Source organism: Acartia tonsa, chromosome 1, assembly GCF_053477335.1.
Source record: "Acartia tonsa isolate MP-2025a chromosome 1, ASM5347733v1, whole genome shotgun sequence".
In the NCBI taxonomy this organism is placed as follows: Eukaryota; Metazoa; Arthropoda; class Copepoda; order Calanoida; family Acartiidae; genus Acartia; species Acartia tonsa.
The window spans coordinates 25,254,271-25,279,560 of NC_137260.1; the positions used below are offsets into that span (position 1 = coordinate 25,254,271).

General features: G+C 32.8%; 4 protein-coding genes across 5 annotated transcripts in view; all 4 read right to left on the reverse strand.

Annotated features, from left to right (window-relative positions):
• Ssl1 (general transcription factor IIH subunit 2 Ssl1) overlaps positions 1-5,203 on the reverse strand; it is a 10,720-nt gene extending 5,517 nt beyond the window's left edge. For both annotated transcript variants that reach the window (XR_013878145.1, XM_080155902.1), the window contains exons 1-5: positions 5,026-5,203; positions 4,693-4,731; positions 4,310-4,404; positions 362-486; positions 40-169 (exon numbers count right to left, since the gene is read on the reverse strand). Coding sequence is in view for 1 of the 2 variants with exons in the window: in XM_080155902.1 (XP_080012028.1) it covers positions 40-169; positions 362-486; positions 4,310-4,404; positions 4,693-4,731; positions 5,026-5,178 (542 nt within the window). In the remaining variant the exon portion in view is untranslated. The remainder of the gene's footprint in view (positions 1-39; positions 170-361; positions 487-4,309; positions 4,405-4,692; positions 4,732-5,025) is intronic.
• On the reverse strand, positions 5,201-14,567 carry AspRS-m (aspartyl-tRNA synthetase, mitochondrial). Its single transcript, XM_080155881.1, has 17 exons — positions 14,455-14,567; positions 13,955-14,068; positions 12,797-13,160; positions 12,443-12,566; positions 11,896-12,019; positions 11,414-11,505; positions 10,508-10,561; positions 10,155-10,298; positions 9,622-9,692; positions 9,406-9,475; positions 9,167-9,324; positions 8,778-8,851; positions 8,221-8,501; positions 6,536-6,609; positions 6,184-6,300; positions 5,744-5,903; positions 5,201-5,651 (listed from the first exon to the last, which is right to left on the reverse strand). The coding sequence occupies exons 3-17, from the start codon at positions 12,979-12,981 to the stop codon at positions 5,445-5,447; spliced, it is 1,935 nt and encodes a 644-aa protein (XP_080012007.1). The 5' UTR covers positions 12,982-13,160; positions 13,955-14,068; positions 14,455-14,567; the 3' UTR covers positions 5,201-5,444.
• Positions 14,559-20,446, reverse strand: LOC145315819 (sin3 histone deacetylase corepressor complex component SDS3). The gene is made up of 8 exons (XM_080155916.1): positions 20,317-20,446; positions 19,664-19,758; positions 18,309-18,432; positions 18,070-18,167; positions 17,569-17,854; positions 17,132-17,281; positions 15,460-15,858; positions 14,559-15,172 (listed from the first exon to the last, which is right to left on the reverse strand). Exons 1-7 carry the CDS (start codon positions 20,395-20,397, stop codon positions 15,709-15,711), a joined length of 984 nt encoding a protein of 327 aa, XP_080012042.1. The 5' UTR covers positions 20,398-20,446; the 3' UTR covers positions 14,559-15,172; positions 15,460-15,708.
• On the reverse strand, positions 20,409-24,897 carry LOC145315797 (uncharacterized). The gene is made up of 5 exons (XM_080155891.1): positions 24,773-24,897; positions 24,236-24,370; positions 23,293-23,794; positions 21,851-22,279; positions 20,409-21,250 (listed from the first exon to the last, which is right to left on the reverse strand). Exons 2-5 carry the CDS (start codon positions 24,311-24,313, stop codon positions 20,913-20,915), a joined length of 1,347 nt encoding a protein of 448 aa, XP_080012017.1. The 5' UTR covers positions 24,314-24,370; positions 24,773-24,897; the 3' UTR covers positions 20,409-20,912.
• Between the last annotated feature and the right edge of the window lie 393 nt (positions 24,898-25,290).

The following is a 25,290-nucleotide window of genomic DNA, read 5'->3' on the forward strand; positions in this document are numbered from 1 at the left end:
AACTATGATTATCTCCCAATTCCTATAAAACAATAATACCTGCTTGTATGCGCAGGCATATTCTTTAGTGTTTGTATGACTAATTCTAATGAATTCTGTAGAGAGGGTTCTCCCCCGCAGGGTTTATCCCGCAAGGACTTAAATACTTCAATGTGTCGTCTTGGGTTTCCTGAATAGGTAGGTAAGTAATACATTATTATTTTATTAGATATCAGTTTACCTTCTCTTTTAAAAAAAATATGATTAATAGGCATACTGAGGTGTATATTTTTTAACCTAGTTGAATTTCTCCCCCCACCCCCCTCTCAATTTACATAATTAAAATCTTGCCTGATCATTTACGAACAAAAAGTTTTTTTACCTGTCATATCTGATACTTTTTCTGCCCTCTTGTTAGAAGTTGTGATAATACCCATCTGGGAAATTGGGTTCAGGTAAAAATATTCTTCTGTAAATTTCTCTAACAGCTTCTCACAACAAAATAATCTAAAATAAATATACTTTGCAGTTTTTTTTATATTCCTCTGGATTTTGTTTCAAGTTAAAATACTAAGCAAAGCATGTATGTTTTGGCTTTAATTTGGGTTGGAAAGGTGTAAAAGGTCATCTATAGACTTATTACATTCATTTATATTTAGTTAAGACTTGTTAAGCTCCTGATTTAAAAATAGTAATGACATAAAAATTTAAACAGTGAGCAAAATGGTCTAAATATTGAGCTAGTTTCTTAGAGATGGTACATAAGCCTAGTCCTATAGGTAATAAATATAAATGGCAAAAAATCCAAAAATTTTCATTTTAGGTTAGGTAAGAAAATTCTGCGGAAATGAGATTTTTAGGTCTTTTTTGGTCTATTTTGGAGTATTTTGATGTAGTAACTTACTTTTATTATTTTTACTTAAGTTTTTTCCTTGAATACACTTTGTCTATTCATAAGGACATTATTTAGGATGATTCAGCAAGTTGGGAACCAAATTTCAAAAAACCTAAATTTGATATGTATAACAACACAAACGTCAAAAAAATACACTTAACCCCTGCGAGCCACCCCCCTAGCCCGCTGGGGTCAGAACCCGACTTGCTGAATCTTCTTAAATAATGTCTTTGTGAATAGACACAGCGTATTCAAGGAAAAAACTTGAGAAAAAATAATAAAAGTAAGTTACTACATCAAAATACTACAAAATAGACCAAAAAAGGCCTAAAAACCCCAATTCCACATAGTTTTTCTTACCTAACTTAAAAATATAATTTTTGGATTTTTTTGCCATTTAGATGTATTACCTATGGGACTAGGCTTATGTACCATCTTTAAGAATCTAGCTCAATATTTAGACCATTTTGATCATTGTTTAAGTTTTAATGTCATTACCTACTATTTTTAAATCAGGAGCTTCACAAGTCTAAACTAAATAGAAATGAATGTAATTTTTAAGCCTAGAGATGAACTTACACCTTTCCAACCCAAAGCCAAAACTTACATGCTTTGCTTACCATTTTAACTTGATTAAATTTATGTACCAAGTTTCAAGAATCCCCCCCCCCCTCCCCTCTTATGAAACATAGGGTAAATGTCTCATGTACATTACCTACTAAATACTGACATGCACACTGTGTGCCCAGAATTCAAAAATAAAACAAAAACTCATAGATCTGTTAATTTTGCTTCAAATTGGGTAAAATCTTTTGTGTTGGGACACTAATTACCCCAAGTTTTGATATCTTTAAAAAAAATGGCGGCGGAATCGCCGCTCCCGCCGTTAACAGCCATTTTTTGCCGCCAAAATAAAAACATTAGCTCAAATGATTCCAAATTGCCTAATTCGGCAAGAAATGCAAAAAAAATTTTGCGGCGGCGGCTAAAAACGGCGGGAGCGGCAGGCCCGCCGCTGTTTTCAAAATACAAAAAATTGGGGTGATTAGTGACACCCTAAAACGATTTGGGTCCAATATCTTAAAAGCACATGAGAAGCACTGAATTTAAGGTATACCTTGATAAATGAGAATTTGAAAATGAAGTCCCCCCACACTCACAGGGTTGGTTATAGGGGGAAATTAAAAAAAAATAATGATTCCAAATTGCTTAATTCAGCGAGAAATGCAATAAAAAAAATTTTGTTGGTAGCGGAAAACGGCCGTGAACGGCGGTTCCACCGCATTTTTTTTTAAGATTCCAAAACTTGGGAAGATTGGTGACACAACCCAAAAATTTTACCCAATTTCTAAAACTAAGGGAGTAGCGCCCAAAATAAAATTGCTGGTATGTTTTGTTTCAAGTCACCCCCCTCCCGTAAATAAATTATCAATGAAATACTTATATATCAATTGATTTGTTTCAGGGAGGGAGGGGACATTGGGCTGTTTATTACACTAGTCTCCAAAGCTTTATATTAATGTTTTATTATTCATTGCTTTAGCCACTTTAGGGGCTTTTACTGAATTTTAATTGTTTTTTTTTCAAATGTTGAGTGTCCAAACGTTTAAACCATTAATTGTAATCTACAGAAGGGGTAATTTTGTGTATCATCATTGGATAAGTTCATCAATTAATCAGCCATTAAATTATCCCTTTAAATCCCTTGATTTGTTGACATGAATAACTATAAACAAGGAAACATGTTAATAACATTTTGTTAAATAACTTTCTATTTTCCTATAACCCATTTTACTGTACTTTTTCATTAAAAAAATTACCTATTATTGCTGCGCTACTTAGAGACAAAACAATTCTTGTTTTAAAAATAAAAGCAAATATATCACAAATCACCCCAAAAGCACTAAAAACTTTAATCCAAAGGCCTTGCAATCAAAGGATTGATTGTCTGCAATAGGGCCTTTATCAGGAAGGAAGGGGACATTGGGCTGTTAATCACTCTAGTCCCCAAAGTTTTATAATAACATTTTCTTGTTTGTTTATTAAGTTGAGTGTCATAACTTTTCAATCAATAATTGTAATCTACAGAAGAGTAAGTTTGTGTATCATTATTGGTAATGTACATAAATTTATATGCCATTCTCTTATCCCTTTAGATCCCTAGGCCTTCATACACTTATTAACAAATTTGCTTAAATCTTTAAGTTTCTTTACAAGTTTGCTTAACTCTTTTAATTCTTTAGGGCGTGCATATGGGTTGTAATAGGTGGAATAGTTTTCTCGTATTCATTCGAATCCGGTGGACAGGAACCGGTTCTCATCAATATGAAAAAACTATGTCTAGCATCGTATTATAAACCGCTTTCTACGAATATAGAAATGTACAATCATAAGATTAAAACCATTTTTTTAGCCCGTGCCTTCGGCACCTCGGGGCTAAAAAAACTGGTTTTAATCTAATACTTGTACATTCTATATCCGCGGAAAGTGGTTTATAATACGATGAAAGAAATAACTATTATCAAATTTAAACATTTAAAATATTATTCAATTGATTTAAAAAGAATGGTAATTGATTAGAAGCAACAGGTTCGATTACATAGCTTAAATTAAAATGAATATTTCTAGGCATGTGCATGGGGGGGCCTCCCCCCACACTCCGGTGGTAAGGGGGCAAGGATATCCTTTAAAGACTTTAAGCAATAAGAATAAGGGATTGTATCAAAAAATTGCATTGAGAACTATAAATATTACAATAAATGTTTTGTTAAAAGTTATTTTGATTTGTCTTTTTTGTGTAAAATTGCTATAAAATGGGTCCGACCGCTCCTACAAAAATGCGAAAAAAAATTTTCAGCTAACGATGCCGCCATTGAAACCAACGGGATTCATTCACTGAGTGCCTTGGTTAAACATGTGTAAAGGTCTGATATGCGGCATCGTTAGCTGAAAAAAGATCAAACTGTTTGAAGTTGAGAGTAACATTACAAAATAATATAATTCCTGATTAATTAAGGGGGGCTGCTTTGACATCAATTTTTTCATAAGTTTTATAAGTAAACGTATAAAAACTAATTTAAAATCGTATAGTATATTCAATAAGCTTTCAAAAAAGGTATAACATATTACTGTAGCTCAATTTTTGGTTGTTTGACGATAATTTAAAGTTTGCATATAAAATGTAATTTCAATAGGCAGGCTTTTATTACAAAATCCTAAATATCTAGGTAGGCTACTTCTCGAAGCTGTAAAATTATAAGTAATTGATATTTTCACCTCTAGCTTTGGGAATCCTTCTCAAATATGACAAAGATTAACCTAAAACTTTAAAATTGGTCAATATTCAAAAAAGCATTTTTTGGAATCTTGGAGTTTTTGCATTGGCTGGGCACACAGTGATGCATATTTTTTACAGATTGGCTAAATAAATGTTACCTAGTTGGTTTAAGATCTTGTGTCTTCATATTTTCTGACATATCAAGCACAATGTAGAGGTGACGCATCATACCAAGCTTTGTTTTACCAGATCTTTCCTGTTGTTGTCAAATAAAATGTCTATGGTAGTTCATTGCGTAAAGGTCGTTGGTGTTTTACGTCGTGGATAGGGTATACTCAGAGCATTCCTATACGCCTTGCTGAAAAGTTATATCGAATTTTAAACGATAATATTGTATATATAACAGTAAGGTTTTTAATACCAACTGATATTCATACATTATATACGACAAAATTATAAAAAAAAACTATACTCAATTTTTTCCCTTTGAATCCAAAGTCAAAAGTACAAAAAATTTAAGTCACTTAATTTAGACATTTCATTCCTCAAGTCTTTTTCTTCTAGCTTTCTGAATTATGTCCTAAAAAAAGAATAAGTGTGAATTAGAGTTCTATTTATAAAGGTAACAGGTAATAAGATGTTACTTGAATTTTTTTTAGTACCTAAACTCATCAATAATTTCAAATATCATCCGTCTATATCCAGTCTACAATATTTTGTCCATAAATCCGTCAGTGATACTTTGAGTAACTCTGGATTTCTTTGGATAATATGATTAACTTGGCTGCTATTAGGGATAGAGAACTTGACAAAAATGAGCTGAGCATCAACTCCAAAGCTAACTTTGAATGTCTTTTTAAAAAATATATCTTACCTGTACCGATATATCCAACATACCCTCTTTATCCTCCTGTATAGCCTCCCATGTCTTCTCATATCCTCCCTCCCACCTGTAGCCCCCCTCCTCCTCGGGGCCAGCCCCGCCCCCATTCTGGGCCCCTCCTCCACCTACCCCTCCATTATTCATTTTTATTTATATTTTTCTGAAATCTGAGTGAATCTATGCAAGTAACGCAGAAAAGTGATTGAATAACATACGTAAATAGTTTTGTCTATAATTCTTTTAATGTATCCTAGTATATAAGATAAATTTTAGTAAGTACCTAGTCAATATATTATCAGTGGAAAATCATAACAGAGGAATAGGATAGATAGTATTATAAAAAATAAATAGCAGATCTGAACTTAAATTATGATTTAAATTACAAGTGCTTGACCTATTACCTAATCATATTACTCCTCTTTAACATTTTGTATAAAATACATTTCTTTTTGTTCTTTAGTGATGCTAGCAGGGGCTCCGGCCATTAGATCACGTCCCTCGCCAGATTTGGGGAATGCAATGACATCTCTGATGGACTTGGCTCCGGTCAGAATGGCAATAAGCCGGTCAAGACCCAGGGCTATACCCGCGTGTGGCGGACATCCAAATTCAAGGGCCTAAAAGATAAAGTGTCATTAATAATTCCGTTTTGCAGATTCGTGTACCTACTTGTTATAGATGTTCCATAAAACATATATTTACAATTTACCTTTAATAGATGGCTGAGTTCCGAGGAGTCTTCTTCCAATATTTGTTCTAACACATATGTTTGAGTGTCTGCATTATGAATCCTCACACTACCTCCGCCTATCTCTTGACCGTTTAACACCAAATCATAGTGGAGGGATCTACACTTCAGGGGGTCGGTTCTAAGAAAAAAATACATTTCTTTTAACTCTATAGGATCTTCAAAATATTTTATATGGTTTATTGTTCCAAGTTTGAAACCAAGACATTTTTTTCACTGCATACAAAAAAAAAACATGTACGTACGTTCAGTCGTTTGGGACCTAGCAAGTTAAGATTTTTATTAAAATATCGATTGCAGGAACATTTTTTACCTTGAACCAAACCTGATCAAAGTTATTTTGCAAATCAATGTTAATATTGGCCTTTAGGAAGGGTGGTCTTCATCAACATAGCTTTTACCTTAAAAGATGGGCGTCATCTGGATGTGCAGCCGTAAAAGGATGGTGGGCGGACTCCAAAACTCCATTTTCATACAGAAACAGCGGGAAATCAATTACCCAGAACAATTTTTGTTCCCTGTACAATAAAGATTTAGTATTACTCAATGATTGAACTAGTGCGTAAAACACGTTCCAAATACCTACACGTTGGATTGAAAACTTTTTTTTCATGTTAGGTAAAAAAAAATAACACATTAAAACATTTCTACCAAAATTTTTAATGTAAAGAAGAGGGTATACAACAATTTATCGTCTATTCTATTACCCCTTAAAATCCATTGTAAAACATATTGAAGAATAAAAATTATTACCTTGATTCTAAATCTGTATAGATATGTTTTGCCAACAGACTTCTATATTTTCCTAACACCGGTAACACAAAATCCTAAAGAGAAAAACTATGAGATTTACAAATGTTTTTAATCCCCTTCCAGCCAGGGAGTAAGGGAGAGGACAATGGATCGAATATTCAATCTTTAGGAGTCTCAGACTTTGGGGACTGGCTTAAAGGGAATGTGCAAGAATTTAGCAGTTTCTGACTGAGTTTGGGGACTTGCGCAAGAAATGCAGTTACTCGCTATGTTAGTTTTGAATATATATAGTTTTGCAGACAGAGAGTAGTTCAAATATAAATACACGGCCCCCCTCCCATACTATATTTCACTCCCTTCATCCCCACCTCCTTTTTAAGAGTAGACGAGAAAGGGAAATGGAGAAGGGAGGTGGGGGAAATAAACAGGATAAAAAGGGGCAGGAAGGCGTGCGGGTCATATACTTGCCCATCCAGCTACACGCCTGCCTGCCCTTTTTTTCCGTGTTCCCATCACTTGCCCCCAAATCTCTTTTCTCTTTCCCTGTCATCTGAAGAGATCCAGGGAGATATTTCTAGTAATTAATTACAGAATGGTTATGTCAGTCTGTAATACTGGTAATCATATTTTCAAATGATTGCTTTTTTCTTGGAACTTTTTTCTTAGTTTATGGTTTTCTAGATTTAATCAACAATCACTTTACAATTTCCACCATATTTTCGGGATTATTCTGGTTTTCATGGCCTTTCTTCAAAAACTCTTTAAATTGAATTAATTGCCCATTGTCCCCTCCCTTACTCCCTGCCTTCCAGCAGTGAAACTGTGTATTTTCTTAGGTTTATATTTAATATACTTTTATCGGCTAAAAAATTAGGTAAATCAAGGATATTTACCGAAAAAAATCGCAGGTTCACTGATAGAAGGTGCTTAAAATCACTTGCTCTCGTTCGTGCATAGTCCCCTTTATACCTGATTACAATTGTTCAATAAAATGTTAAGCCCTACAAGAAGCCAAATAAATCTAAATGGCCTTTAAGTTTTAATATTGGGCTTCTTTAGTTTTTATTCAAATATTTCAGATAAAAAGCTATTATTGCAAGGCTTCATAGAATCTTATATGATAAATTCAGTAAAATAAAAACCTTTAAAACGAAATTACGTCAGTAAGAACTTTATTTGATATTAAGCTATCAAGATATTGAGCTAAACATCTAGCGAAGAATTTAGATAATCAGATGAACACGCAACTATAGCACTTACAAACACAAGTAAAAATACTAACATAAAGATCACCCACACAAAAACAGGCATAAACAAATATACTCACACTCACACAATTCACACATACACATTTGCAAGTTATATGCCCAACAGGGATAAGGCCTCTTGCAGGCGTTTAAGTAAGGTAAAGGAATCACCCCCCCCCCCTCTAAACCGTTTTGTCTATTTTATTGTTTAAAAAATATGTGGCAGAGTGTGTGTGTGGGGGGGGGGTTACTACAGTATTAATATACCTATAATATATTACATATATAATTACACCTAATGTACTATGAATATTTTTGGTAATATCCTCTTAGAAATTTTTTTCAATTTTGAAAATTTGAGTACCCCCCAAAAAAAATTGAAAAACAAATTTCTAAGAGGAGAACGCCTTTTTTATTATTATTTTTATTAAAACTTACCTTAGGACCAAAAGCTAGGTAGCCAACACCATTTTTACACTCAAGTGATTTCTCTAAACTTTCTTTCACATGCGGATCACATTTCTTTAACACACCATTATTTATTATCTTCCCATCCTCAATAACCATTGGAGAAATTATTTTGAGTTCTGCGCTTGAATAAAACTTTATATGATCTTTTAGTGCTTGTTTGGCTTCTTCTGATATTGTTTTCAACATTTTCTTTGATTCTTTAGTATCGCACTCAAATAGAATTGAGGCAACGATATTATCAGCTTTACCTAAAAGTAAAATCAGTTTTAGATATATCTAGCTCTGAATCCGTATAATTTCCTCTAGATCAAAAAAAAATAAAGAATACAAACAAATGTAGAAAAGTTTAGGTGATTCTAGATTTTCTGCCATTAAAAATTTGTTTGCTAGTTTATTCAGAGATTTTAGATATTGTTTAAGAAATGTACGTTGCTGACTGACTGGCCAACTATAAATCTTAATGAATAGATACTGACAAAATTAGTTGCTAAAAATTCCATAACTACCTAAGTATTATTACCTACCTAAATTGTTTTCCAATATTTGAAAATTAGAATTGTTGAAAGAGTCGGTGATTATGTTAATTTTGTTTTCATACCTAAAATAGTTAAGATGCAAATTTAGACATTAATATGCATAATGTATAATTGAGAACCATTTTTACATTAGGGTATGTCCGTTTCTACGATATCAGAATAATAATAGTTATAATAACTTGAGGTAACGTTACAATATTTTTATAGACACGTTCACTCATTCGTTGGCTTAGAATTTAGGGTAATTTTATCATTTCTTGATTTGTTGGTTCAAACTTTTCAACCAATACTTTTAATGGCACATAATTTTTCTTCAATATACTGGTTACAGAATATATTTTACAGAACCTATGTAAGAATTCTAAGTTAAGTAATACCTAAGGTCAGGTTTATCAGAACCATAATTGCTCATGACATGATCATAAGTAAGTCTTTGCAGCGGCAGCTGAATTTTGTGAGGCCAGGCAGCTGCTACAAGCTGCTCTGTAAGGTCCAGTATGGTCTCACGGTCAGCAAATGACATTTCAATATCAACCTGAACAAGCAAAATATATACCATACAAAGCTACTCTACAATTACTATATGAGTTAATCTGTCATAATTGTATTTCTATACCTGAGTAAATTCAGGTTGACGGTCAGGCCTTCCTCCCTCGTCCCTGTAGCACCGGGCTATTTGGAAATACCTAAATATTAAAAAAAATATGTGACTGAGTCTGACCACTTGAAGTAACATTTTTCTATTCTACAATAAGCATTTAAAATTTCACAATTGACCATATTTATGCAAACATAACAACTTTATTTAAATCTGAAACATCACAATTAATACCTGTCCAAGCCTGCAACCATCAGAAGCTGTTTAAATTGTTGTGGGGATTGTACTAATGAATAATATTTATCCTGAAACAAACACTTCATTTAGGTAGATATCATAGTTTACAAATTTGGCTCTGCTTTGAAAAACTTCATATTAATCATTTACCTATGACTATCCATTCGTTATAACCTAATACAAAGTAGCTTGATGTCTGTCTGTCCGTCTGTCTGTCCCTTAAGATCTCAGTAACCACTTAACCGATTGGATTCTACTCTTCAGGGTATATACCTATTGGTCCTGTGGTGGTTTTAAGCTATTTTCTTGGGGGGTGGGACACCCCCAACCCCCCCAAAAACAAAACAAATCCCCCCCCATTTTTTTTTTTTTTTTTTTTTTTTCTAAGAAATATCCTTGGTCCTTTGTAGAAGATTTCCTTTGTGGAAGATTTCCTTTGTGGAATATTTTTTTTTTACAAATTTCACCTTACACTTTTTTACTAGGGGCGAAGCCGCTAGTAACCTAAAAAGAAACAGCATTCAGCATACCTGAATTCTTGTAGGTACAACAAATTCTTTAGCCCCACCAGGAGTACGTCGGAACAAAGTGGGCGTCTCAATATCAAGAAATCCATGACCCGTCAAGAACTGGCGCATTTTCATCACAAAGTCCGAACGAAATTTTAGGATGTCCTAAAAATAATGAATTTCAAAATTTTGGCAATAATCTACGTGTTACAAATCTAATTTATACTAAGATTATTCTGACAAAAAGAAAGAATCATAATGTAATTCAGAAATTAATCTAGTCAACCATGCACAAAAATATTTAAGAATTATCAAAATTCACATTATTTTCCCTATTATCTTATTGAAACTTTTAATATCTAAAATAATTAAACCTGTAAAGGTTTTCTTCTGAGATCCAGATATCTGTATTGCATTCTTAATTCTTCCTAAATAAATATTATGTTATTAGGAAAATTTTTCATTTATATTTTATAACCATTAATTCAATTTATTTGCACAACAACAAAAAAAAACATAATACGTAATTTATTTACTGTATAGGTAGTCTTATATATGAATTTGTAAAAAAAAATTTGCAGTTTCCTTTAAAGTGCCTAGTCGAGGTTATTTTTTAGTGTTTGTGTTTTACTTTAGTTCAGGTTAGGTTATAATTGTTACAAGGAAGCCCTGCAGGTTTACAGCACCGCAGGAATAGTATTTGAATTTTTCTGGTTATGATAAGAACAAGTTTGACAACATCCATAAAAGCGAAGCTCTGACAAACCAACATTTACACTTGAACAGTTTCAGAACTGAATAATCAGAATATGAATGTATACCTAGAAGTCGAACGAAACAAAGTTGTAAGTAAATCCCTTAAAAACTGCCTAAATAAAGGATATTGTTTAAGGACATACACACATTTTAGGACTTGGTTATAGAGATGCTTCACTTATAACAATGTACTTTGTTGTCCTAGGAATCAGTACTCCAAAAATCAGACCAATCGGATAATTCTATTACATAAAAATATATTACTTTGATGTTAAAAAGTTAAAAAGCAAGATGTTTAAAATGGAGGTACGGACTTTCTGGTAACGATTATACATAGAGTTGCTTCGCTTTCTAACTCGTACCTAACTCCTATAGGAATCATAATGCAAAGATTGAAATCGATCGGATAATTTTAACATGCCTAAATTAACGAAAAGAGCTATCCGTTAATGTGATATATTAATATAACTTATTCAAATTACGCAACGACTGTGTACGTCAACTCTCAAATGTTTGATACAAACCTTAGGTAAGAGATGAACATTTTGTTGGAAAGGTAGATTATCAGATGCTTTAGAAATATCAAGAATCTCGTCAAGTTGGACCTCCACTTTGCCTGGACAAGGAAAAGATTTAAACGGTTCCATAAAATGATAAAAATATCACATCTTATAAAAAAGTAACAAGCTGTATGTCTGTGTGTCTGCTATAACGAAAGATCTCGCCAACCTCTAGACCGACTTTAAAGTAAAGCTTCTTAAAGGTCAAGGAAGTTGGCCCAATCCCTTGTATAATAAAACTAGGGATTGTAAACTAATGGATTGTTAAACTCTCCATTCAACTATTGTCAAAAAAAAATATTTATCAGCCTCCCCAGCAATTAGACAAAGGGTTGTCGTATATCCTCGTGAAAAAGTTTGGGACTACTTTTCGGATGAAAGGGTTTAAAAACATTTTCAAAAGTTTCAAAGTGTGGCCCAGAAAGATCCAAAATATGTTTACTAACCTGATTCTCCCATGGATGGATTTTCTTGTCCCTCCGGTCTTTGTACAACAGTTCCAACCAGAGTTACCACAGATTCATTGCTTAGCTTCAGTAACTCTTTATGGTTCTCCTCAGATATATGGATCTAAAAACAAGGACAAATAAGAGAATAAGTCAAAGTGGTGCTATCTTTAAAGAAGAATATTTTTGTTTAAATTTCAATAATTTCTATTCAAGCAAGAATTGTACATAGGTGGAACCTTCAAATATATTTTTCACAATTTCGTTCAGCTTTATATCTTTCTACTAAAGTTCTTAAAATAGTCCGTAAGAACTTTTTTCTGTAATAAAAGAAACTACGGTAGGTAGTGATAGTTCATAGATTGCTGATGATATTCTTTGATGTCCAGTTTTATGCAAAATGTGAGTTTTATGGGAATTTAAAGAATATAGGTAGGCATTTTTCGACATTACAAGCTGTTTATGCTCTTGGGATATCTAGATTATTTCTTTAAATCAAAGGAGAACCCCTTCAAAAAGAGGTAATTAACTAGTTTACAAACATTACTTGGCAAAGCCCAGTTTTATCTCTTAGTATGATGAATTTATCCATCCTGACGGTCTGAACCCAACCAGAAAGATGCACTTGGGAGCCTATGACTGCTGGGGATAACTCACCACACATGTGGGTTCTAGATAAAAATACATTTAATTTTTAACAGCATATAAGTAACTTAGCTACTCTAATTACATAATGTTAACAGTAAATAAATTTTGAAAGTCAATACTTTTATCAGACACCAATTCTAATATATTTTTAATGTTTAACTTAACCTAATATATTCTTTAAGGTCACTAAATCCAACATCTTCAATTTTTAAAAATAAGAGTTAAAATAAAATATGTAGATAACCATAGGTACCTTTTTGAAAAGCTGACATTCCGTATCTGTCCCAAAGGTAAAATTGTTCCTGTATATTTATGTCCAGTTTTGTTGATATTTGACCAAGAAATTTTGGAACCCATTAGCGAAGTTTGAGTTAGTTTGGACATCTCTCGTTGACAAAGTTTGCCAATTGTTAAAATTGGCAACATTCTGGCGGTCATCTTTATGTGATTTTATAGTAAATTGATTATAACAATGTCACTAGTAATAGTTAATGTTTTCTTATTGACTAGGTGGGTAGGTAAGGTTTGTTTAAGAAATAGCTTTTCCTTCGGCCAGCAAATCTTCAACGGCCTGTCTTTCCAGCTCCTGTCTTGCTGGACGGATAGTATTGAAATACCTGATAATGAATAGTTATTAAACGCAATGTATTATAGACAGCTTTCCGTGGATATTAAAATGAAAAATTATAATGTTTAAAAACAGTTTTGTCAACCTCGAGGGGCCGAAGTCAACAAAATGGTATAAAAATTATGATTTTATTTTAGTATTCGTGGAAAATTGTCTATTATACGATACTTTACATATTTTTTAGTATAGCTGATAACCGGTTTCAATCATGCTGATATTAATCGGTTTCGAAGTCATACAGGAAATGATATTAATCCGCAGTTTTACATTACATAACTTGTGGAATGTTTTGTTTTTTACACTTTTCTAGAAATATTTGATTATTGTCCTACGTCTCTTTGTTTTTTATTACTTCAGCTAGCTTAACAAAAAGGGGGGGGGGAAGGTTTAATGCAACCATCTCGTAATCAATGTATAAATGGCACTTAGAATTCGAATTACCAAAAAAAATTTTTTTGGATTTCTAGTACCAGCAACTACCGGCTAGAATCATTTGAAAACGTTTTGGAGCAGCAAAGAGTATTATGTGGAGATAGGTTTCGTGATGGATTTGTATTGAAAATACCCAAAAAATGGTTAAACGGCTGCGCCGCCAGCCGTTAGCCGTTTTTTTCAACCTTTTGTTTGATTTAGGGAAAATAGACCTTCCAAGGATTACTTATGCAAAATTTCAGATCGAAATTCGAATTCTAAGTGCCATTTATACATTGATTACGAGATGGTTGCATTAACCGCCCCCCCCCCCCTTAATAACAAAGCAGCTACCTTAGCTAAAATACTGACCTGTACGTATAAAAAGCACAGATAGGAAAGAATGAAAGTGTGATTGCAAAGCAAATGTTGGCGTTAGATCTCATCAACCCGTCCAACAACTGGGCTTTGGTTTTCCCAAAATATCTGAAATGTTAGTAAGTTTTAATATTAGTCCGTCTGTTTTGGCCTCATGCTGGCTTTGCAAAAATGTTTTAACTGTGTTTAATTACAAAGTAAGTCGTTCTCCATGCATTTCTTTACATTATCAAAATATAATTAGTTGTTACAAACAAATTAAGCCTTAAAAACTTTCCATATTCCAACCTTCCTAAAAATTTTGAACGTAGTGAAACATGGAATTTATATTCTAAGAATTGCCTATTGGTAACCCAATGCATAGTATTTTTCTGTTATAACAAGTTCAGTAATTGAAATATTTCTGCATTTTGCATAACCTTTAAGTATCTTTAATACAAAAATGATAACACCACGATACAATAAGCGCAACTATTCTTTTTTATTATCATTACCGCGTTGGGCCTCTTTTAGCTCCTGCCACCTGGTGGAACTGAATGGAAGCTTGTCTGGACAGAATCCTAGCTCCTCCACCAAGCATCATATCATTTCAACAATATCTGCAAGTTTTAAATACATTTATTGCATAAAAACAATATTAAAGTCACAACATTTTACATAACAAATAAAATTTATATTATATTACAGTATCCTTTTTAGTCATTAACAATGGACATATTTAATGATGTTAAACAAATTTAACCCTTCTAAAGACTAAAATTATTGGTTGAAAAGTAAGAACACTACTAATTTGGACCTAACCAATCAAAATTCAATAGTTTCCAAAGCTATTGAGCCCATGAATAATAAGTGTTAAAAAAACTTTTGTTATTAGAGTATTTAAAGTCCAATATCTCGTCCTCCCTAAATAACTAATAAACTTTTCTTGGCTTTTTCCGTATTTGTAAAATTGCTGCTGAATCCAGAATGTAAAATTATTTATTATTTAGAAAAAGATAAAATAACTTTCATCTACCTTTCTCCAAATGATACTTTATATTTGGTCTATTTTATTTTGAAAATTATTTAGTTGCATAAAACAAGCAACCTAAATTTTGTTTTATTCATTGCATCAATTTTTACGGTTCATTTAATATCTTATTCCTAAACATTATTGAATTTTTAACTAACTGTTATTAACGGAGATTCTGTACAAATAAATAAATGCAGGTACTTCAATTCAGTTGTTAGAAATTAGACATTTATCTTATTCTTCGTTTACTTTAGAAGATTAATTTATATCTAATATTTTTTTAATAGAAATGGAATCATTTATTCTTATCTGATACAAGTAATTATATAATATTAGTATATTGATACAACACCCCACCCTGATTTCAATATGATAAAGTGTAATTTTTTTTTAGATATTGTTTAAAACTTAATACTTTCTAAATTTCTCTACGAAAAATGACCAATTTAAATAAATTCAATTTAAAAGATAAATGTCTAATTTCAACCTATACTGTCACATTTTACTGTAAATATCTTAAACTGATAACATTTTTAATGAAGTATGATTTAATTTTGTTAAAAATAAATTTCGAAATAAATTAATTTCTTTGCTGTTTAATTAAATTCTAAAATTTAAGGTCAGGTAAAAATAATAATAAACACTATTCACAATTTTATTTGTCAACAAACATAATCTAATACATGATAGGTACATATTAATAATAATCTATTTGTCTCAATCATTCAATATTAATTTATGTGGCTCGCCGTTTTAACACAACTTTTCCCTTGATAAGCTGTGTGATGCATATCTTTTGTTTACTGGTTGAATCATCCTGACGGCGGATCCAGATGGCTTCTGTACTAACTGCTGATATGATTGCCTCAAAGGTTCCTTCCTTAGACTGAAATCAAAGAAAAAATAAATAAATGAATTCAATCTCTCTAAATTGTAAATTGAATATTTATTTTTATATACAATAAGATTAAAGTTAAAGAATAGAGGGGAAACGAGCTATATGTAACCCTGTGTAAATCTATTAACCCTGTGCCGATTTTCAATTGAGTCTGTGAGTATCAGCCAATAGTCAGAAATATTGACACATCCAAAAGAGAAGAAAGCAATTTGCATGCAGAGGAAAAAGGTCCCCCCACTTGAGCCAGGTAGTTAGTTGTCTGGGTTATACTTTTATACTTCTACATTCATTTTTGAAAATAAGATAAATAAAGATTTTGATTTTTATTTGAAGTTGATATGAAAATTTAACATTTTTGCCAGTCGAGTAACACTGAAAAATATTTTTTTAAAGGGTTGGGGGAGGGGGGTTCATGCAACCATCTCGTAATCAGTGAGCAAATGGCACTTAGAATTCGAATTTTGATCTGAAATTTTGCATGAGTAATCCTTGGTAGGTCTATTTTCCCTAAATTGAACAAAAAAGTTGGAAAAGTAACGGCTAACGGCTGGCGGCTCAGCCGTTTAGTCAATTTTTAACCATTTTCAAGGCAAATCCTATCTCCACATAATACTCTTTGCTGCTCCAAAACGTTTTCAAACGGTTCTAGCCGCTAGTTGTAGAAACCTAAAAATGTTTTTTGTTGTATCATTTCACATGATTTAAAGCAAAAATATGTTTCAAAAAGATGATTCCTACATAATTTATGGCAGATTTGCCCTAAAAATAGCCAAAAAACGGATAAACGGCTGAGCCGTTAGCCGTTACTTTTTCAACTTTTTGTTCGATTTAGGGAAAATAGACCTACCAAGGATTATTCATGCAAAATTTCAGATCGAAATTCGAATTTTAAGTGCCATTTAATCATTGATTACGAGATGGTTGCATTAACCCCCCCCCCCCCCATTCCTCCCTAATTTAAAATTCCTTTTAGATAATAAACATCTATCAAAAGACATTCATATCATAAGAATAAATTAGTTTTTAAAATAGACCTACAGTAAATTATTAAGTATAAAAATACAGTGTGAGCACATTCTTTTCATTTCCTGCACTTAGTTTATAAAAAGGTTAGAAACTGATGTGTTACTAGAACGGGGTAAGTATTTTAAATAAATTTTCTCAAAGGTTATTTCAAAAATGGTAGCATTTATAAAACAGATGGCATACGTTTATATTTATGAAAATCAGAAAGAACCCCCGTAAAAAAATATCAAGTTACCTGTTCAACAAAAACAGTCTGGCCTCTGCGGTACCACCTCTTCTCATAGAACAGCTTACCAGACTCCACCCTCGCCTCTCTGGCGGTCACGCTGGGAGAGGCAGAGGAGGTGGACCCGGAGTAGGCGGGGCTATTTGGAGGCTTGTTGTCCTAAACAAAATAGTGTATGAAGCGAAATAAATTTTTCCCCTCCTTTGGGTAAAATATGGGGAGAGGGGTCAAAAAATTAACAAAACAAAGAGTACGGAAAACATTTTTGCATTTTTAGGGGAAAAAACTAGAGAAGAGGGGGGAGGGAGGGAATTTTTCAGCAGGGGAAAAATGAATCTTGTGAAGAATATACATCCCTGAAGGGTTAAGCTTTCTAACTTAAAACAGTGAGCGTCAAAAACTATACATTATTAATGCTTATTGATAACAAAAATTTGGGCAGGTACCTTTAATGTCTTGTTGATAATCTTCAAATCTTCCGAGATATCATTTTCATCGAGGAGGTAGGTTAAAGTTGCCTGGCCTTGTTTCCTTCTTTTCTCTCCGGGGTAGCTGCGCGACTCGTTGGGCTCATTGCCGCGTCGTCTTAGTTTCCTAGTGTTGATAGGTTTGAGCTCTAGGGAATCGCCTGTGAGTTCCATACTACTTCGCTCCTGTTCGATTAGTTTCTGTTTTTCCTCCAATTCAGCTATTAGTTGTTCTCGTAGGTATACTTTCTTCTCATCAAATTCTCTAAAATATAAGACCATTAAAATAATCAGAGGATTGTGTTCTATGAAGTTTTATCTATTAATTATCAGGGAGGTAAAAGCAGCTAAATTAATCTCCCATCCATCAGTTCCAAGCTAACAATATGTACTGAAATTTGGTTTTGTTGTTGATTTAATTAAGTAGACTGTAAGATAGCGGTTTTCCTTTATTCAGTTACTCTGCTTACAAAAACCCACCTGAGCGCAGCTTTTCTTTCATTGATGTAGTCCTGTTCTGCCATTTCCAACTCTAGCTCTCTCACAACCTGGTTGATCCGCATTCTTTCGCGGTAACTCTGAAAAGATATTTTATGATAATTTAAGTAAATATTTTTTTAAAAACTATGCTGAGGAGAGGAACAATTTAAAAACTTTTAAGATTTGTATCTCATCCCCACTTAACTTCAACAATAAAACCACCAAAAAAATTAAAATACCTGTTCAACTTTTTTCAATCTTCTGAGATACTCCGGGTGTGAGGCTTCCTCTAGCTGATACAGCTGCTTTTTTAAATGTGCTAACTTGTCCTGGTACATCTGTTCCTTTATCTCTGTATATTCTCTAAATAAAAATATGATAGGACTTCCATAACCAAAAGACGTGTACCTAGTAATGTTTGGAGTACGAATTATACAGATCTCCAATGTTTATAAAAACATTCTGCAATTAATTTTCTTTAAACTTTAGGGGTCTAGATTAATAAGTGATTGTCTTTACAAATGGGGGGGGGGGGGATGTAATGCAACCATCTCGTAATCAATGATTAAATGGCACTTAGAATTTGAATTTTGATCTGAAATTTAATTTAGATAGATAGATAGATAGATATGTATTTCAACATAAGCATACAAAATAATAATAATAAAATTATTACACATATTCACATATTTTTATGCATAGTTTGGTACTTTCATAACCTGGATTGGCCGTTGCATAAGCTGAAAATACCAGTTCATGACAAACATATTCAAAAAGATTTTATAAGGTTTCTAGCTACATCGAATTTTAATAAGATAGTCATATTGGATATATACATATAACATATAAATCGGTTTAAACAGAACAAATAAATAAATAAATAGTATGGTATTAGCAATGGTATTTACACTATGATACAATGGGGTTAGAGAGTTGTTAAAAATTTTACAACAAATTTAGGCAGATTTTAATTATTTTTACAGACAAAACATTTTTGCTTATTACAGTTAAAACTGCATGAATAATCCTTGGTAGGTCTATTTTCCCTAAATCAAACAAAAAGTTGGAAAAGTAACGGCTAACGGCTCAGCCGTTTTGCCATTTTTTGGCTATCTTAAGACCAAATTAGTCACGAAATATATCTCCACATAATACTTTTTGTCGCTCAAAAACCTTATCAAACGGTTCTAGCCGGTAGCTGTTGGTACTAGAAATTTTAAAAAAGGTTATTCCTATCATTTAACATGAATTAAACCAAAAATATGTTTTAAAAAGTTGATTCCTACGTAATTAATGATGAATTTGCCCTGAAAATAGGCAAAAAAAAAGGCTAAACGGCTGAGCCGCCAGCCATTACTTTTCGAACTTTTTGTTCGATTTAGGGAAAATTGACCTACCAAGGATTACTCATTAAAATTTCAGATCGAAATTCGAATTCTACGTGATATTTAATCATTGATTACGAGATGGTTGCATTAAAATAAAAACCTTATTAGTGTTTAAACTTTGTCACCAATATTTCAAGTTAAATCCAATGGCAAAACCACAACTATAACTCATCAAGCAATCCAATATAAGAAAACAAAGTACAAACCTTGGTTGATAAGTTTCAGTTTCACTGGCTTCGTCGGTATCCTCTCCACTACCAATCTCATCACTTTCATCAGTATTGAATTTGAAGAAATCATCCTGAAAAAAAAATATTTTAGACACCTGCCTGCTAGTTTAAATAAACTTGTAAGGACATATTAAGCAAGTTTAACTTGCAACCGTAGCCTAGCACGTAGCGCATCCGTTCATTATCGGGTCATAATTAAAGACGTTAAAATAGTTCAAACTGCTGCGATGCGAGACAATAATAGTAATAGCTGACTTGGGAAGGGGGAATGCCTTGGTCCAACATAGGCACAACTAGTTACCACAAAAAGTCACGACTTCCAGACAACGGTCGTGCAATTAGGAGTTGGTTGTCTGTTGGGTGTAAACTAATACCCCGGGTATTTTTACAGAAAATGAGAGATTAGCTCCGCTTAATTTTGGTTGATAGATTTGACGTTCTAGTGTCATGGACAGCAGACTCGTACGTACAAGATAAAATATGAGGTACGTAATTAAAAAAGGTTTGATTAAGGTGCAACAAAAAACGACCTTGTGGAATATACGTCCTCTATAGAGCTTTTCCATTTATAAAACATAACAAAATAACGAACATGAAAACAATCTTATACATATAAAAATTGAAATTACCTCTTGTGTGATACCAGGACTGTCTCTGTAGGACGGGCTGGACTGCTGCCGGCCGGGGCTTACCCCACTTTTACCTGACATTTTACCTAACCTTCTGAAACAAATATCACTATTTTAGTTTTTCTATACATATGGTTTTGGCATCAATGTAGAAAATATACACATATATTTAATTCTTGATTATCTTACACAGTAAAGATTATAGAAAAATATGTTATCCTTCAATCTAATTAGACCCTAATTACAAAAATTTGCTTAGTAGGTATTATTTTTTTAAGTTGCTTTTAATCAATGCCCAATGTTCAAGTTGTCTTCTTTATTTTCACAGAAAATAAGAAGTTTAAAAAAAAATTAATTTGATTTTTACAATCTAATTACATATTTCATTCGATACCTAATAATCAGAGAGATGGACAAGTATATCAAAGAATACAAAATTGAAAATCAAGAGACTACCTATGCTTTAAGAAATTGAATAAATTAAGTATGAAATTTTTCGTTAATATAATTCAATGCTGATATGAATAATATCCTTTTATTGGAATCTTGCCATTACTTATCCCTGTCCCTGATCTATATATATATATATTTCTTTATTAATGAACTTTAATACAACCACCCTTCTCCCAGGGAATCTCAAAATGTGATTCATAAGTTGACTCTGAAGTAAAGGTTTTATTGCAAGTGTCACATTTGACCATCTTACTGTTTTTCTTGGCGACCTGAAGCAACCTATCATACTGCTCCTTGCTGATCACACGGATCACTTGGCCGTCGGATGAGGTGAGGGTGATGCTTTCAGTCTGGACAACTTCCTCGTTCACAGGCTCCGAGACAAGGACCTCGTTTTGTAAGCTATGATCGGGCAGAATTGAGTAAACTTCGCCTAGAACTTCTTCGTCTTTCTGGGTTTCTTCGTCGATCTCTAACTCTTCTAATAAATATTCATAAAGTATTATTATACCTAAATATATATTTTGTTTTAATGTTATGTATGCTATGCCGCTATAGGCCTCTGGGGGCACTTGAGGGAAGGGGCCGGGGTAAGTCTTTCCATTTTTGTTTATTCAAGAAAAAAAAAAATTTTTAAGGTGATGGGCGTGGGTGGGGTGGTTTTATAAAGCAATTTAGATTAGATGGGTGAAGGTACCTTGCCATAAAACAGTTCTAAACCTTACCAGGATCTATAAAAGGCTTAACTTTAAAGGAGAACCATATCGGTTCAGAGATTTTCTATATACTTCCGATATATCTACACTCAGAGACGGACATTCTGTTACTTTTAATTGAGGATAATTTTTTGTTATATCTACCAAACAAAGTAATATAGTATAAATTAAATTACCATATTTTCAGGATACATCAACACATTAAAACAACAACATTAGATTATCAAAGAAATTAGATTAAAAACCAAATAGGCAAGAAAATAATATGAATAGAATAGTTGGTCAATGGTCATTATCATTCGCTTATATTGGAACGTGATTGTCCTTGTTTATTATTTTATCATTTAAATAGATGATTTGCTTACCATGTTCAAGTTCTATCGTAGGTTCTTCAATAACCACCCCAGAGGTAAAATCTTTTGGCAGGAAAATTTCTGTTGGTGCATTCTCATCCCCATCAACCTCTTCGCCATACTCATACTCAACATCATCCACAAGAATTTGCTCGGTCTGGCTATCATACTCGTCGTGCTTGGATTTTTTCAGCGCATGATTCTTTTCGTGTTTGGTGAGAACGAAAGAACGTGAAAATGACTTGGTGCAAAAACGACATTTGTAAGGCTTTTCACCGGTATGATTTCTTACATGGTCGTTAAATGTATCTTTGCGGTCAAAAGACTTGTGGCATACTTTGCATTTAAATTCTCCGTCAGTGTGTATTTTCATGTGTCGCAGCAGGACAAAGCCGCGCGTAAATTTTTTGTTGCAAACAGTGCATTGAAATGGTCGTTCTCCTGAAAAAAAATAATTTCAACACTACTAAAGGCACTAGAGGCCTCTATACTCTTATATACAGAAGGATTGACCTACCCACTCCTGAAACCAAACATTTCCATGTCCTGTCTCGAGCTGTTCTGTTATGCTAAGGGGGGGGGGGGGGGGAGTTTTGACACATTTGCGTAAACAGGGAGTATAGGCTTTATCTTTGGACTGAGAGGATAGGTTATTAGGGATAAAATCATTCTTATATGATGAATTTTCCCAAGTTTTAAGATTTTTTGGATAGGCCTCCAGGTTCCGGAGCTCCAGGCCTCCAGGTCCTCTCTGTACAGGTAAAAATGAAAAAAAAAAATTTTTTTAAGATTTATAAGTCAACTTATGAAACAAAATTTGCATTTTTTCCTTGAAATATGTGAATAACAATCAAAAATATGCATATTTTGTTTCATAGGTTGACTTCTAACTCTTAAAAAAAAAATTTATTTTTTTAATTTTTACCTGTACAGAGAGGACCTGGAGGCCTGGAGCTCCGGAACCTGGAGGCCTATCCAAAAAATCTTAAAACTTGGGAAAATTCATCATATAAGAATGATTTTATCCCTAATAACCTATCCTCTCAGTCCAAAGATAAAGCCTATACTCCCTGTTTACGCAAATGTGTCAAAACTTCCCCCCCCCCCCCCCTTGTTGGTGAAATCTTAGGTGACAAACAGATCAGCAGTCAATTTTATGTAAAGTGTTCAAATTCAAACGAAAAAACGACAAAAATCTAAGTGATAAAGAAACAAAATACCTAGTAAGGATTTAGGATATTTGTCGATATCAGTACCAAAAAATCTTCCCAGTCGCCAAAACGTTATAGCTTTTCTTAATTAAGATAACAGGATAGTTTTTAACTTGTTAGATTTTCTTATTAAGATTTGGTCGACCTTTATCAAACCACCCATTCTTTAAGTTAAACTTTTAGGCCACTTAGGGGGTCTTCATCACCAGTTGTACAAATGTACAAAAATAATTTAAATATAACCTGTATGGTTTCTTAAATGATCAGTCAAGCAATCTCTCCGATGAAAAGTCATGTCACAGAATGTACAAGAAAAATCCTTTGTCATGCTGTGCGACCGTTTATGCCGTTTCATAACTTCAGGTTTCGTAAATAGTTTGCCGCACAACTCGCACTTAAACGGTCGAGGTTTCCCGTCTCCCATAACACCGTCACTGTCAGGAACTTGGAGGGTTTTAGACATCTGCGGTCGTCTGATGACAAGCGAGGTGCCGGAGGTATGTGTTTCTGTTGTCAGGTCCTGGTCTACAATTACATAATTCTTGCATTCTTGGCCATCGGCGGTTGTGGAAGAAAGTTGAATGGCGGATGAGGCGATTAGCTGGTTGACTCTTGCGTCGGTGGTATCACTGTCAGATTCTACCTCGGCATTAATCATCTCTTCGGCTGCTGCTGTTAGAACTAGCTTGTTGCCGTCAAGCATTCCAATTTCTATCTCTTGCTCCACAACTTCAGTGTCATACTTCTAGATAGAAAATAAATGTGAAAAAGACGCATTAAATGAAAAACAAAATTGTGTTCATTTATTTTTTAATTGCAACACTAAATAAATTGGATGGCAAGTTGATATTTGATAATGTAAAATAGAAGTCCTAGTAATAAATTATTTTTTGTGTCTCTAGATAAACCATTATTAACAATAAAATCTTTTAAATGCCATTATCATATCCCTTACTTGTAAGTAAAGGGAATTGAAATTCTGAACAATAATAGGTAATAACTAGAAACTTAATATTTATATAAAGTTTTTAGAAAGAGGTAGAATCAATATTTAGGTAAATCTAAACTTGACTTCCATAAAACACTGGTAATAAATTGAACGCTTTCTGGATGAAAAAAAAAAAAAATAAAAAAAACATGGATTTAAGCGATCTATCGTTTTAACACCTCTTAAAACAATTTTTACCTCGACAATATGATCCTGAGCCCTGGGAAGGGTTATAGTGACCCCCTCCACCACAACTTCGGTGTATTCAGTCGTCATTTTCTTAAATCTTAATTATTTACGCTAGGACTTGCTTCTGAATTTAAGGTTCACCATCTGAAAATTAAAATGAGCAATAAATAAGAATTTACTTGGTATTATAATTTTGATCATAAATAGCCTCAGCTATCTTGAAATTTAAATTTGCATATACAACCTAATTAAATATATGGAAGAAAATAGTTCTAGCTATAAAACGGATATTTTTCAGCTAGCTGTTTCCGAAGAGATCCTTTAAAACAGTCATAGAGATTACGAGCTTGTGAAAAAATTACAAGGGAATTTAAGCAAACACGATAAAAATCATTAAATTGTTGAATTATTTCAAATAACGATTAATTTGCCAAAGGAGAGAAAACATAAAAGAATTACTTCTTGAGTAAATAATTTTTTAAGAAAACATATATTAGAATGATATTGTTTTAAACTTAACCTTAATTCAATATAAAAAAAACTTACTGTAAATTAAATTTAAATCTTCAAGAAGCGAGATTTTGGCTTACAAAATGTTAAGCACAGGGGAAATGAAAACTGTAATTGATATTATGCTGAAATACAATCGAAAATGGGAAGGGCGGATGAAGGGGATATGCGCAGGATGCCGCGTATCTAATTCTAGCTCATATTAGATTATTTGGAGAATAATAACAACAACTTATGACAATATTATATTTAAATAAAGAGATGTAATTATATATATTTTTTTATTGTAAATTATAATTTAAAATAGTATTATTTTTTTAATAATTAAAAAGACAAATCTTAACTTTTTATTAAAAAAGTAACATTTTATTTTTGACACACAATGAAATGATAAATCACTTTACTAATAAATGATTTACTTATAACAAAAACAATATGCATATGTATTTTTCGTTTTTTGTTAGGTTAAATTTATCAGGTTAATTCTGAAAGCTGACAAATATGAAAATGATTATTATTTACCATGATTAAGAATTATACATTGTTTTTTTTTA